At 27.6% G+C, this 15,476-nt stretch overlaps 1 protein-coding gene and 2 non-coding genes across 15 annotated transcripts; all 3 read right to left on the minus strand.

The window, feature by feature from the left end:
• Nucleotides 1–1,114: 1,114 nt before the first annotated feature.
• Nucleotides 1,115–9,888, minus strand: LOC146888539 (uncharacterized). Of its 13 annotated transcripts, XM_085668953.1 has the most exons (8): nt 9,587–9,888; nt 8,804–8,871; nt 3,667–3,734; nt 3,523–3,584; nt 3,142–3,191; nt 2,995–3,058; nt 2,206–2,355; nt 1,115–1,382 (listed from the first exon to the last, which is right to left on the minus strand). In XM_085668953.1, the coding sequence occupies exons 7-8, from the start codon at nt 2,326–2,328 to the stop codon at nt 1,329–1,331; spliced, it is 177 nt and encodes a 58-aa protein (XP_085525079.1). In that variant the 5' UTR covers nt 2,329–2,355; nt 2,995–3,058; nt 3,142–3,191; nt 3,523–3,584; nt 3,667–3,734; nt 8,804–8,871; nt 9,587–9,888; the 3' UTR covers nt 1,115–1,328. The 13 variants fall into 13 exon arrangements, with proteins under 13 accessions (XP_085525079.1, XP_085525085.1, XP_085525083.1 ...); XM_085668959.1 differs by lacking the exon at nt 3,142–3,191 and having other exon boundaries at nt 3,523–3,580; XM_085668957.1 differs by lacking the exon at nt 3,142–3,191.
• On the minus strand, nt 9,181–9,268 carry LOC114174783 (small nucleolar RNA snoR113). The gene has a single exon (XR_003602744.1). It is a non-coding gene; the product is annotated as a small nucleolar RNA snoR113 (small nucleolar RNA).
• LOC114174775 (small nucleolar RNA snoR113) lies at nt 9,429–9,522 on the minus strand. Its single transcript, XR_003602737.1, has one exon. It is a non-coding gene; the product is annotated as a small nucleolar RNA snoR113 (small nucleolar RNA).
• Nucleotides 9,889–15,476: the final 5,588 nt, after the last annotated feature.

Consider the following 15,476-nt stretch of genomic DNA (forward strand, 5'->3'; position numbering starts at 1 on the left):
CAGAAAGAGGAACTACATCGAAATTTTTGTGTGAAGAACAATTCAATGCTTTCACATGGAAAAGGAAAAATTGGTAGCAATGGAATGCTTTACCACCAGCACTTACAAAAGTAGTTTGCTTAGTTATTTTCGCCTTTTTCTTCCTGTTGCTGTTTCTTTCAACTGCACGGACCTCCAACAATTATACTCGTGCCAAATTAAGGCGAATTTGATTAAAATAAGCTGAAGTCGTGTCACATGGAGAGACTTCTGTGTTATGAAGAAGTTGTGTCATATTCAAATGACTTTAATTAACATTTTAAGCAAAGTCGTTCCAATATGGGACGACTTCATTCTTCATTAAGAATTTAATACTGAAGTCTTTCCATATTGGCACGACTTTGCTTAAAATGTTAATTAAAGTCATTTGAATATGACACAACTTCTTCATAACACAGAAGTCTCTCCATGTGACACGACTTCAGCTTATTTTAATCAAATTCGCCTTAATTTGGCACGACTTCTTCAAGATGAAGTCGTGCCATTTTCTCATGACTTGCCTCTGCCGGGAATTAAAAAAAAAAAACTACACCATTTTAGGAAATTGAAAAAAAAATTGCACCAGTTTGGGAAAAAAAACCCACAAACTAGGTCTAACTATAATAATTCAAATTTATATTATTTTAAATTCATTTAAATAGATTTATCATAAATTCATATCCATATATTTTTGCACTTTAAATTCATATTCATATATTTTTGGACCTTAAGTCCATTAAAATATAGATTTATCATAAATCCATTTTTGGACATATACCAGAAGTGGATAATTTAAGTTGACATATAATTAAAGTGAGACATTTTTCACTTGCGTGTAAAAAGGCCAATAAACCATGCAACACAAAAGAGCTTCTATTACTAAGAATTTCACAGTTCTAGTATCCTAGTTTATGTGGATTCCTAAACAAATAATGTGATAGAACAGAATGGAGTTATTAATTTCTCTAGGCGGATTCCTTGCCCACCATGTGGCAATTGCATTCAAAGATAAAGCAAAACTCAAGTTACCAACTTGAATTTTGCATAAAAGCCAGCACTAAATTCATGTAAATCAATGGTCATAAAAGAAATAAAATTAAAAAAGAAAATTGACTCAATTGAATATTTGGTTTCCGACCTTAATAAAGTAATGTTACAATAAGGTTACTTATATAAATATCCGACGATTGCGGCCAAGGGTCCAAGTGTTCATATTTTCATTCCAAATATGGTTATTTACGTCAAGAATGGCAAGAAAGGACAATAAAAATCTTACTACGGAAAGGTTCTCCAATTAAATGCTGTCATGGCTAATTTGTACTGTTAGCTATAGTAGCTTCTCGTTGCTGGCGACGCCTTTCCCTCTGTAACATTAGATCGTGTAAAGAATTAGCCACATAGACAATTAACACATACTATTTCAAAGTCAGCCCCAACCAAAACATTACCAATACATCCATAAGTCATTACAGTGACAGAGCTATCTTCTCTGCCAGTTCATCTACTCTGTTTTTTGCACGTACTAAGCATAGCAATGGCTATCACTATTCACCACATACCACTAGATGGCAATATTTAAGATTTCCTATGAACTAAGATATGATTCCAAAACAGATACATTTGCAGGTTCTAATGTACATCTTCAAAACAGTGGGCAATTAAAAAGAGAAATCTGAGTTGATCCAACATCCAACATAATAAGAATTAAAAAGGTTCTAATGTACTTATGTTCCACTACTAGTAAAATAGGTCATGAACAAACATCCAACATATCATTAACGTTAATTCAGGATCAAAAGCCGCTGAAAAGAGGAATTAGGGAGGGTTTGAATCTGTGATGTTATGTTAGGTCACAAGGCAACAACCTTATGGTTCACATTAAGGACCACCTTCAAGATTAGAAGCCATTAAGAACAATTTTTTCTACATGATTACAAACGCCAAAAATACCCAATCACGCTAATAATTTCCTCACGTTGCACCATAAGGGGGTATTGTGAGTCATCATAGTCTATAACCAAGTTCAAGAATTAATGAAATTGAGATCTGATCTACAGAATACCAGGACAATAACAACAGTGCTCCAACTTAACTAGGGTAATTTCACATAATTTCATTGACATAACGAACCAGATGATGGAATGCAACAAAGAAATAAAAAAGAAAAAGAAATAGCAAAAATCTCACCCTTCTTTCCCAGTACGGAAGAAAGCAAACAAAATCATAGACTGGAGTAATGGTTGCACACAAAACTGTATTTAGTGCAGTGAACAGCAAGAGTGCTGTCATGGGTCGTGTTCTGTGCGGCATACTGCTTTCTTATGTAGAGACAAAGCCCTGCAATCATATTAATTCAGTTCAAGGTAAAGAGCATTTAACAAGAGATAAATACATATATTCATATTAATATTAAAGTTGGATCAGACAAATTAAACATATCATGCTCATAAAACCCATAAATATAAAAGCCCAAATACAACTTATGTCTTAGGGTCAGTCTACTGAAAAGATAAAACACTTTAACCCTTTTTGTTCAACAAAGATATTTAAAATTTTAAGAATTCAGTCTTCGAGATAACATATGGCACAATATAGACATGAAATCAAGTATAAATTACCTTGCACACAAAAAATACAATTCTACCTAGTACAGTTAGAAGGCCATAATCGTTACCAATTTACCATACAAACAGAACCAAATATTGGTATACATTGATCACCATAAGTCCATAAACACACATTTTATGTTCACAAAATAATCATGAATGAATCCGAAAAAAGCAATGTATCTAATCAATTAGTACAGCATAATAGCAACGAGAAGCATATGAACTTAAAAATTCCAAAAGCACATGTTAGAACAAGTTTTCAGAGTTCAAAATGAAAAGTATTAGGAAAATGATGTGGTCAGAAAAAGATGTGAGTCTTATCTTCATACAGGCTTTTATGAGAAGAGAACAAAACCGAAGAACCTACCTCTTTCAGCACTAAACCGGGATGAAAATTGCAACCCTGTTCCTCGGCTCTTCAAACCCAATTGCTGAAGAATATAGCAGTGGACTTAACATAAAAAGAAAACAAAAAAATAAAAACAGAAGGATTGAATGAATAAGTGTTCCATACTTCACCAAATCCTCCCCTAAAACTCTCAGCAGCAACCAAAAATCAACTCACTAGCAAATCAGAAAGAATACATATTTAATAAATGTTAGATAGGACCATCAACTTAGGTGCCCTAAATTTGAAGGAAACAATATGCACTTAAGTTGTGATCGAATGACAACCAACCCCTAAATGGTTTGTTTAACAAGCTAGATTGACTAGTGTTGTCCAGCATGATCTCAGATTTCATTGTTAAAAATAAATAGAAGTATTAAAATACATATATTTAAAACTTTTAGTTTAAAATATAAAAAATCATTTCAAACACATTTCCCAAATTCTTCCACATTTCGCAGATTGTAAAGCCGTGCGCAGAAATTTCCGATCACAGTGGCCCCTTACCTGGACTCGCTCCGAGCTACAAAAAAAACGTGACCCTTTTGCAATACCCTCAAGCACTCTGGCTAAAAAACAGGGAATAAGAATATGTTTTCACAACACATCCCACCCCCAAATCGAAAAAAAAGAGTGAAAAAATGACCTCACCAGATGCAGGCAAGGGTAGGCGTGCACAATGCTCGCTCCAAAAGTGGATTCACGGACAGGTTTTTCTCCTACAGTGAGGATTGCAGAGATGAAGATGAAAGGGTGAGAAGCTGTGGCGAGAGAAGGAAGTAAGAAGGGTAACTAGGTTTTCAGGGTTGTTACGTTTTAGGGTTTTATTAAATTTTGAAAGAGGAGTAAAATGGAGAGAAAGGTGCAGGAAGAAGAAGGAAGAAACAGCCTCTTCTGGAAACTAAGCTCTCACACTTAGGCCTCAAAAAAACCGCTTTGCTTGAACCTACTTTTAAGAGCATATGTTACTCGTTTCTGATTCTTAATTTTTTTTTCTTAAATACCCTTTTCGTCATTTTCGTAATGTTTATTGTGGATGGTCATCATTTTGACTAACTGTGTAAAATGATATTCATTTTTACAATTCAGTGTTTAATTTAGTCATTTTTTGTGACGCCGTTTAGATCAGTAACGGAGCACTGTACATGTGACACTATATTTGTATTACATTATATTGGGATGTATTATTACATGTACTGTACATGTGGATTATTAACATTAACTTATTAATTTGGGACAATTTTCCAATTAGGTTAAGCTGCAATTAGGCATTGACGAGTAAAGTCGATTTCTTCATCTCCGATTTGCAGAGGAAGCAGCAATTGGACGTGGCGATTTGTTCGTTTGATTTCAATTTTTCAGTTAATCATCATCAACGAGGTAAGTGCTTTGCTCGTGGATTTAGGGTTTTCCGAATTGTGATAAATTTTGCACATTTAGATCAGTTGGGGTTACGGTTTTCGTAATTTTGTTTTGAGGTTTGTTTTCACAATTACAAATCAGGGTTAATCCCCCATTTCTCGTTGAACCACCAACATTGCACGAATTGCTACAACACTGTTGCCTCCAACGATTACAATCAGAGGTAGAGGAAGAAGATTGAGACCGTGACATGGGATTGCACGAAGAAGAAGATTGCAACAATACAAATTGTGAATGGAGGAAAAAGATTGCAGCAACTGACCAACTGTCCAACAATTAATTTCCAAAACCGTAGCTCACCTATCTATCCTCAAGTATCTAATTACTATACTTGTACAATATACGTAATACATCCCCACTACAATGTAATACAAACAGTGCCACCTGTACAGTGATCCGTTACTGATTTAAACAACATCACATAAAAGAAGTAAATTAAACACAAATTGCGAAAATGAGGATCATTTTAAACATTTGATAAAAATGAGAATCATCTGCAACAAATACTAAAAAAAAGAGGACGAAAAATGTATTTAAGCCTTTTTTACTAAGATTGTGATTCGGTGACAAGGTACCAAATATACAAAAATACCAATTATAAAATATTTTAATAAATATTTATTTTAGTTACTAATAAATACAAAAATACCAAATATGAAAATTAATACTTCAATTAAAAAATTTGGTCGACTTCCATAGAAAAATTGTATTAGTAGTTAAATAATCTCAACAATAAGAAATAATGTTTTGATATTGACTAAAAAATTAAGTTATTTCAACGAATAAGAAATTTCATTGGTGTCAATAAAAATACCCAATATTTATATAGGTAAAAAAATAACCCCATTAGAAAAAACCTTATTTATATTAGTTAAAAAAAAAACTACAACCTCTATTTTGATTGTTCCCATTAGACATTAACTAAAAATAATATTTGTTTAGCTAAATAATAATATTGATGTTAGACAAAAAATGCTCTAAATTATTGTTTTTCAGTTGGCATTTTTTTTATTATTATGGTTATTATGGAAAGGAATATTGTTATGAATTATTATTGGACGTGGTAAGTAAATAAGGAATCAACTTGAAAAAAGGATATAGTAAGGATATTATTATTTTAAAATTGACCATAATTTTAATTTGTTGAAGATTAAACAAATAGTTTTAGAATAAAGATTGAAATTGATCTATTGATTTATCTTATTCAATTTTTTTTATCCAAATAGGTTGTTGATTTTTTTTTATATATAAGTTCTTTATAAATATTTGATATATAATACATAGATACATTTTTTTTTGGATTAAATATATTTTTGGTCCCTTAATTTTCAGTGAATTTTAAAATTAGTCTATTTCAAAACTTTGGATCAATTTACTCATTCATCTTTCGAAATACGTGTATTTAGTCCTTTTAATCAAATTTTGTTAAGTTTTTTTGATATTTCAAACGCATTTCATAATAGTATTAATATTAAAGCAAAAATGTATCAAACACTATAAACAATTCAAATACAATCTTGAAATACGTATGAAACATCAAATAAACTTAACAAAATTTTATTAAAAGGACTAAATCTACGTATTTCAAAAAATAAGGACTAAATTGGTCTAAAGTTTTGAAATGAACTAATTCCAAAATTCAGTCAAAGTTAAAGGACCAAATATATATATATATATATATATATATATATATATATATATATTTTAATTAATATTAGTGGACTTATATGTTAGTAGATTTTTTTTTCAATAATTCGTTTACACATGAAAATTTGAATGAATTATCTATTTGATAATACCAATTTAAATATTCATTGAATGATTTTATTTAAACATTTCAAGGAAGCTATAAATTTCGGGATTTCGATACTTTGATAAAGATTTTGTTAACTTTTACAAAGTATTCACGAATAGAGATGGCAAATAAACCCGTGCCAGTGGGTATCACCCGAACCCGTCCCCGTTTTGACGGGGAATCCCCGCTTTGACTGGGTATGAATATGGGTAATACCCGAAATTTTCAACTGGGGATAGGGATGGGGATATATATATACCCGCCCAAATACCCGTCCCCGCTTAAATTACTAAACTATTTATAATTTATTAAATAATCTAAAAAATATATATAAATAAATAATATATTTACACATAAAATAAAATAAAATATAATATAATATAATATAATATATATATATATAAATAAAATATACTTATTTATATATATATATATATATATATATATATATATATATATATATATATATATATATATATATTTACACATATACATGTAATGTAATATAATATAATATAATATAATATAATATAATATACATATAATATACATATAATATATATACATAATAATATAATATAATATATATAATATATACGTATAAAACAAATTAATCATTTAACTAGTGAGATCTTTTATAAACAAATTTATAACATTACAAATTTATAAAAATTTAAAAGAAATATATATATATATATATATATATATATATATATATATATATATATATATATATATATATATATATATATAAAAGCATAAAATATCTACGCATATACATAAAATATATATACATAATAATATAATATATATTATTATATATATATATATTATTATATAATATAATATAATATATACTTAAAATAAATATATATCTATAAAAATATATATATATATATATATATATATAAACATAAGATATCCACACATATAATATATATACATAGTAATAATAATATAATATATAATATAATATATATAAATAATTATATATATATAAACATAAGATATCCACACATATAATATATATATACATAGTAATATAATATATAATATAATATAATATAATATATATATATATATAACATATTTCTCATTCTCTTTGTTTTTTGTTATATAACATATTGGCAATTGTTTCAGTTTTAGATGCAAGGTACAAGATGGACATAATAGAATATTATTTTTATAAATTGTATAGTAATGATTTTGATCTGAAACTTAGTAGGATTCGTCAAATGTGCTATGATTTGGTTTTGGAATATCAATCAAAAAAGAATGAAACTTCTTATAGAGCTACATCATTGGAGTTGGGAAAGGATGTTGATAATGATGCGAATGAATTTTTAGAGTTTATGGCAAAAAAGAAAAAATCTAGAACTACAGTTATGAAAACATAGTTGGATTATTACTTGGAAGAAGATAATTTGCCGGTTACACAAGAATTTGATATCCTATCATGGTGGAAAACAAATGGGTTAAAGTTTCCAACCCTTCAAGCAATTGCAAGGGATGTTTTAGCTATTCCAATAACAACTGTAGCTTCTGAATCTGCTTTTAGTACTGGTGGTCAGATATTAACTTCTCACCGTAGTCGACTTCATCATATTACTATAGAGGCTTTGATGTGTACAAGAAGTTGGATATGGAACTCAAACCATCTAGGTAAGTTACTCAAATTTATTAATATTTTTTGTTAGTATTTTTTGTGAATTCTCATCTAATATTCTACATTTGGTGTTTGTAGGTGTTAAAAAATTAAAAGGAAAAGATGTTCTCATGAGTGAAAATGAATCTGATGAAAAAGGTACATTATATTCTAGTAATTAAAATTTTCAATTTCAATTATTATATCATATCTAATTTTTCATTTTTTTTCTATGTATAGATGGATCGAATGCAAATGAAACCACTGATCATTTGTAAAATTAATAAATATTTTGGTTATTATAAAATTTTAGTAATGTGTAATTTTTTAGCTTTTATATAATTATTTGAATTTTATTTAGTTGTTATTTGATACTTTAATTTGAGATTTATACTATTATAATATTTTTCTTAATATTTGACATCATGAAAATCAAAAAGAGTATGTTATTTTAATATTGAATATTTTGATAGTATCATCATTCCGTTGGTGTGATTTTTAAATTTTTTTTATAAAAAATATTTAATTGATATATGGAACAATAAAAAAATGGGTATGGATATGGATATAAGAAAATACCCGTTACCCTGGGGATGGGGATGGGTCAAAAGTTGTATACCCATTGGATTTGGAGATGAATTTTTATTATGGGGATGAAATCATGATACCCGTACCCACCCCGTCGCCCCGTTGCCATCCGTATGGTTAAGGTTATTGTTTTTATGACTCTGATTTGTAGTCATATATGCTCAAATATATTTTCCTGTCAATTTTTTGTGATTGTTGGTGATAGTTCTATCTCTTGCCGTCCATATTAAACATTTTTTATCCTTAAAAACATGTATATAAATAAAACGAAGGACAGAACCAGAAAACAAAATCACACATAGAAAAAACACACAAAAGTTACTACAATCAAAAATTACCGGAGAACCAGGGATGTGTTTGAGGAAAAAATGTTCACAGCAGTGATGTATTACGACACAGCAATAATCTGCACGAATTTTTTAAACAGGATAAATATTAAATACATATTAAATACACAGTAACAGATATTACATGTTAATAATAACCGGCAGAGACATAAAACCTAAAGTAAAGAACACACTTGAGAGTAACAGTACTCCTCCAAAATAAAGAAACCATAAGGTAAGAATGAAAAAGTTAACTTGTAAACAAAAAATTGAAAATTTTCTTCTTTATCGGGCTTCAAACTTTCATCTTCTCCTATGTTTTCCCTCATTTCCCTATTTCACCCTTGTTTTAAAAAGGAAATGAAAATGAAAACAAAAGACGGAGAGTGCTGGCTCAGAAAACCCTAAACAATGAAGTTCATCATTCTACAGCCAATAAATGACAACAGTCCGACCTTTTAATCATCATCATCGCCAGATAAACTCGGAAAGATCCGAACTTTGAACTCTCCTCTCCTACTATGTCTAAAACTCGGAAAGATACGAACTTTAAACTCTCCTCTCCTACTATGTCTTTCCCTCGTTTCCCTGTTTCAACATTGTTCTACATATGAAAATGAAAACAAAAATTCGTGTACTGGCTCAGAAAACCCTAAACCATAAAATCCATCAATCTACTGCCAAATAAGTAAATGACAGCCGTAAGTTCGGCCTTTTCATCATCATCGCCAGTAAAACTCAGAAAGATTCAAACTTTGTACTCTAAGATGAAAAAATGTAAGATTTAGGGTTTACCTCCGTTGTAACTATGCCAGTTTTGATAACAATGCGACTCACATTCACTCCCTGATTCACAGATCTGAAAGAATCAAAAGCATAGCGCACTTTTGATAACAGGACTAACATATCACAGATCTGAAAGCATCAAAAGCATCTCGCGGTTTTGATAACAATGCGACCCACGTTCACTTGCTGATTCACAGATCTAAAAGCATCAAAAGCATATCGCGGACAGAGCATGAAAGTATCCACAATCTCAGTTTTTGGTATTTCTAGGGTTTGAGTCCCAGATCCTACTGCGAACCCATTTAAATAATCTCCATCCAAACTTAATTTAATGTATAATTTATTGTTTGTTTATTATATTTGTAATGGTAAAAAAAAATACATACTTTTATTATATTAAAATAATAATGCCACTCTTTTTTGGGCGAATTTCGTCTGTTTACGATGTGACTGTGTGTCTATCTTTTCTTTCACCTTTTTGTATTCTACTCTGTGAAATAAAAAAATAAATTATTGAAGAGCCTTCACCTATCTCATGATTTTAATTTTGTAACATAAATTCATACAAATAATATATTAATTTATTTATATGTTGTATGATAACTGGTTTACATAAATAATCATGACATAATTATATATATATATATATATATATATGATATATTAATTTAATAAAAAATTAATACAAATATAGAATATGTTTATTTTACAAATCAATTGGTTAATCAAATCACATGATTTTAAAATAAAAAATATTTGACTGTTTTTATTCTATTCAATAATATATTTTTCAAACAAATTTATTAACGAGTTTTCATTCTCCATCTCAGGATTTAGTTATGGATAGATGCATCATAAATTAAATTTGAAAGGATTCTATTTTTGTGGAGGAAAATGAAGAAATTTAGAATTGAGGTTTACGATTCTCTTGTTAGCTTTGTAAAGTGGGTTTCAATCCCTTTCTCTTTGCATTGAAAATTTTGTTCATGAAAAAAGTTATTTGAATTATTTAATAATTTTTATAAAAGTAAAATGGCTTTAACATAAATTAATTGGTGTATTTAATAAATAGTAACGAGGAGTATAAAATACTGATATCAAAATATCAGTATTTTTTTTATTTAAGGAATGTCGTAATGAAATATTATGTTTTCAAAATTGACACCTAGAATAAATGGTTCAACTAGTGAGAACAACATATTCTCTTTTCGTTATTGTTTTATTAAGAAAATGAGACAAATAACTTATCTTTTAATGGTTCTTATTTTTTTTTCTCTCAAATTTAAAAAATCTCTATACTGAACAATAGTAGAAGAATGTCACTCTTTAAAGAGTATTAACTATCAACATCCTAAAACAAAAAACATAAACAACATCATTAATCAAACAAAAACAAGAAAAACTAATCTCTTATACAACATATATTTGTAAGAAACATATATATTTTCCAACATTTTTAATAATAAATTATAACATATTTTAATAATAATATAAAATAAATGATGAAGTCAAAGATAAATTTTAGTAAGATAGTTTGAATATAGATAGTGAAAATGAAAAATATATTTCAAACATATCACAATTCACTCCCTTATAAATTTGGGGTACAAATAATGCATAAAGCAAATGTAAATGTTACAAAATTATTGATAAGTGTATCAAATCGTAAAGTAATAAGATGAATGGGTTTAGATATCGTATCCACATGGATTAACATAGTCTAAATTAATTGGTTAGATACCGATAAAGGTTGAAAATAACAAAATATTTGTAGTTTAAAGAAAAAAAAGTTTAGAATTTACTATAAAGCAAAAACAGAAATCAACATAATGAAAACAAATAACTTGATTAGAAAAATATGAGAAAAATAGCTTGAAATATTTTGATTCCTATACTCTAAATATTAATGGATATGTCCTTTTAACTAATAACGTTAATTTTTATGAACTTGTTCGATATTTTTAGTTGACATTTGAGTTGAAATATATCAAGATTATGTAAATAATTAAAACACCATCCTATAACGTTTTGATAACATATTAACAATATTTAATACAATTAAATTAAAAACACTATATTCATTTATTTATAAAATTTTAAAACAAAAATTAAGATGAAATCAGATTTCAATTTCGAATTCTTTATAACTCTAAATCGAGTTAGACTCTCCAATGTAATGTTGGAGTTTTTTTTACTTTTAAATGGGTTAATAGTTTGAATATGATGTCACATAATATAATTGAGCATCGTTTTCCTTTTTATTTCCCTTAGTTTATTTTTGTGTGTCTATTAAACACAGCTTAAACGATTTTCCAAAAATATCGGTTCCACGCATAGAAAAAAAAATAAAAATCAGACAGACACCGAATGGAGCAACATAAATTACAATGAAAAATAAATAAACTAAATTGAGTAAACCATATAAATATCAGAAGCTTTTGTTGGTAACTGGTTGGTCACCATGAAATGAACAACATAATTATTAATGTTAGGTTAGTCAGGCATGAGTCAAATCAATAGAGATGGAATATTTTTGTGGACACTATTTCATTCTTCTTCTTCTGTTAACTCTCATATACTATTTTTGTTTTGTTTAAAAATATCATACCAGCTTTTTATTTATGACTATTAGTTTATTATTTCAATAAATTATATGCAGTTTTTTTATAAATTATAAATATAAATAAACTTTCAAATAAAGTTCAACCTAACATATCTTAATTAAAGACGAGTTAGACTAAAAGACTAAAGTTACATTTTTTAAGAGGAGTTTTAATTTAAAAGAATTGTCGAGTGAATTTAGTTAACTAAGAATGAATAAAATTTGAACATGGTAAATGAATTATTAACCATTTACGAAACTAATTAGCTGGAATTGATTGAATATACTTTAAGACGATGGTAAAATGGGTGAGTCTTGTCCGTTATTTTTTTTAATTTCAAAATTTAATTATTTATTTATTTAAATATAAATATTATAAATATATTTAATTATATAAGTACTTTTTAAAGTTTTAGTTAATCAATTAAACTCTCTAATTAAATAAATTACAATCATTATTATATTTGTGTATTATATTATTTTTCATATAATTAGTAATAATTTATATCAATATATAAAGAGATTTTTTTTGTGTCCACTTTTCATAATGTCAATTTTACCATTTACAATATAATTATTTATTACATTTTTTAAAATTAACGATTATTTTTCTTATTTTCAATAAAATTGTTCATCTTTTTTTCTTTTTTTTTATTTATCAACAATTAATTTTTCTATTCATTTCACTTTATTTTCAATAAATATAAATTTATTTTATATATCTATGACAAGAATTTTCTTTTTTTGTGTTCACATTTTTAAATACCAATTTTACCCTTTACATATAATTATTTATTGAATTTTTGAAAATTGAACGTTACTTTTATAAATTTTTTTATAAAATCGTGTATATCTACTATTCTCTTTTGCTTCATTTATTGGATAGTGATAGAGCTAATTGAAACAACAACAATTGGAACAAGAAACAACAATTAGCTCCATCGCTATCGATTACTTTTTTATTCTCTCATGTTTTTTTGTATATTTTACTTTATTTTTAATAAATATGATTTTATTTTACATATTCACTTAATAACAATACATTATCATCACCTATTAACATAATATCACCCGTATATTTAACAAATGCGTACACACAGGCGCGACAGTGCCTGTGTACATTAGTGGTTAATAATTAAACTTTAATTTATAAAAGTAATACTTTAAGTTATAATATTATTATACATTTATATTATTAAAATATACAATATAAAATTATTTTGTAAATTATTTTTTTAATTTTTAATCAAAAATAATCTAACAGGTCAACTTTTACTTGTCTCTTACCTACTAATTTAACATACTAAAAAGATTATACCAAAATTAATTGACAGACTTAAAATTTGAAACAGATGCGCTTAAATTTTGAAAGACTTATTATTGTGGCACGCTTTACCACCCACTAATACATTTTGTAATTAATTAAATTTTCATAGTATATATGAATGAGTGGGTGGGTGATGAATAAACAGATGAGTTTAACATACAGCAAGAATCAACGACGGATTTTTATGAAAGAAGGAAGAGAAAAAATAATATACGCAAAATTTATATATTTTATATTGCTATGATTAATTTAAAAAATAATATATAATTTAATATATTTATAATCATCGGAGAAATTAAATATATATAAAAAAATGTCTATCATTATTTATATTATTTATATTGTTGAACTTATAATAATTGAATCATCATTAAATTTATCAATTAATTTTTTTAATATAAATAATTATATTATTCGTAAAATATTTATTTTTTACCTTATTAATATATATTTGATTTAGAAAGTTTTGACAGACTTTCAATTTATTTTTATATAATGAGCAACATATTATATTATAATGTTTTCATCTTCGTCGCTTTTTATTAATTTTAAAAATAAATTTGTTTTTATTTTTCGTCAATATATCTGTTAAAAAATATCTTTTACATGTTATTAAATGGGATCCCATTGTTAATTTTAAAACAATTTACATGGTTTGTTTTTTCCATAATCAGTTTACACTCGTTATTTATTTTTTAATTACAGTATTATTCTCAAAAGAGGTCTCTTACTTAAAAAAAGATAATTTTCATTCAAATTAAAAGGAGTGGTACAAATTTAGGGTAAGTAGGATGTGAATGAGGATAAGTGTTTGGTGGGGTTGAGATTTGAACTTTCTCTGTATCCCCGGATAGAAAAATATGAAAAAATAAAATGAAAAAAGCAATTATCGTGTTGAAACACGTTTAAAATATTTATGTGTCCAAATATTTTGTTTTCAAGAAAAATAGTAATTCCACTTTCAATATTTAAAGTCCGTGTTGAAATTATAATGTTAAAAAGTGAACGCGGTGACATGACCCATGCACACTATAAATATAGCCTGTGAAGAGCCATTGTTGCAATTGCAAGCAAACACAATTCTCTATCTTCTTCCTCACTCACACAGAAACACCATACAATTCTTATGGCTTGTAAACTGCAAGGAACACTCATCAGGTGCCATTCCAGAAGTAGCAAGTTCATAGATCAGAAAGAGCGCGCTGCTTCTGTGGTGGCTCAAGCTCTCGTCACTCACCAAACTAAGCTCCCTCAGTTGAGCGTTACCTACGTCCCCCCTCCAACACCCTCAATGGACAAAAACCCTTTCGAAACTGCCCAGAAGAAGGAACTTCCCATTTCTACTTCGGGAAAGTTCGGTAGGTTTGGAGGCAAATTTGTACCTGAAACGATTGTAGCCTGTTTGAGCCAGCTTGAAGCTGAGTTCAAAAAAGTCATGGCCGACGATGCTTTTCAGGTTAATTAATTACCCGAATTCATCAAATTCACTCTTATACTATAATAGCTTAATGTTTATCTTAGATTGAGTTGTTCTGTTTTATCTTAATAATCACAAATTTTGTGATTCATCATTCCAAATTGCCGTTTTTCTAGTTGACCACCTGAAAGATGATATATATGGATAAAAATGAAATTTTAATGTTAAGTTTTGACATTTTCTAACTCAAGAATAAAAATAGCGGCAAACCAAAAATGTAGACAGAGATATCTTGTGAACGAAAACACAGTTGAGATAAATTAGACTTTAATTTTTATGAGTACAAATTATAGTTAATGATAGAGTAGCAATCAACTTTAGCTTGCTGATGCTAATGATAGTGTTTGGGAAAATAAAATTATATTGCAAGTTTTAACTTCTGAGGATGATGCATTCAATCATGACTTGGGTGTTTCACGTTGTTTACGAGATTTTCTTTTCTTCTTATTTTTGTTTTTTCTCTTTTGGTTGTTCTGTGGTTTCTTCTCAAGTT

Source organism: Vigna unguiculata, chromosome 2 (assembly GCF_037176805.1).
Source record: "Vigna unguiculata cultivar grain cowpea cultivar isolate G323 ecotype 2 chromosome 2, ASM3717680v1, whole genome shotgun sequence".
In the NCBI taxonomy this organism is placed as follows: Eukaryota; Viridiplantae; Streptophyta; class Magnoliopsida; order Fabales; family Fabaceae; genus Vigna; species Vigna unguiculata.

Excerpts from the sequence above, each read along its gene's own strand:
- LOC146888539 (XM_085668959.1), bottom strand. The coding sequence starts at position 2,328 with ATGCCGCACAGAACACGACCCATGACAGCACTCTTGCTGTTCACTGCA. Across the intron at positions 1,383-2,205 it reads TTCCGTACTGGGAAAGAAGG|AGGGAAAGGCGTCGCCAGCA; the intron begins GTGAGATTTTTG and ends CTAATGTTACAG.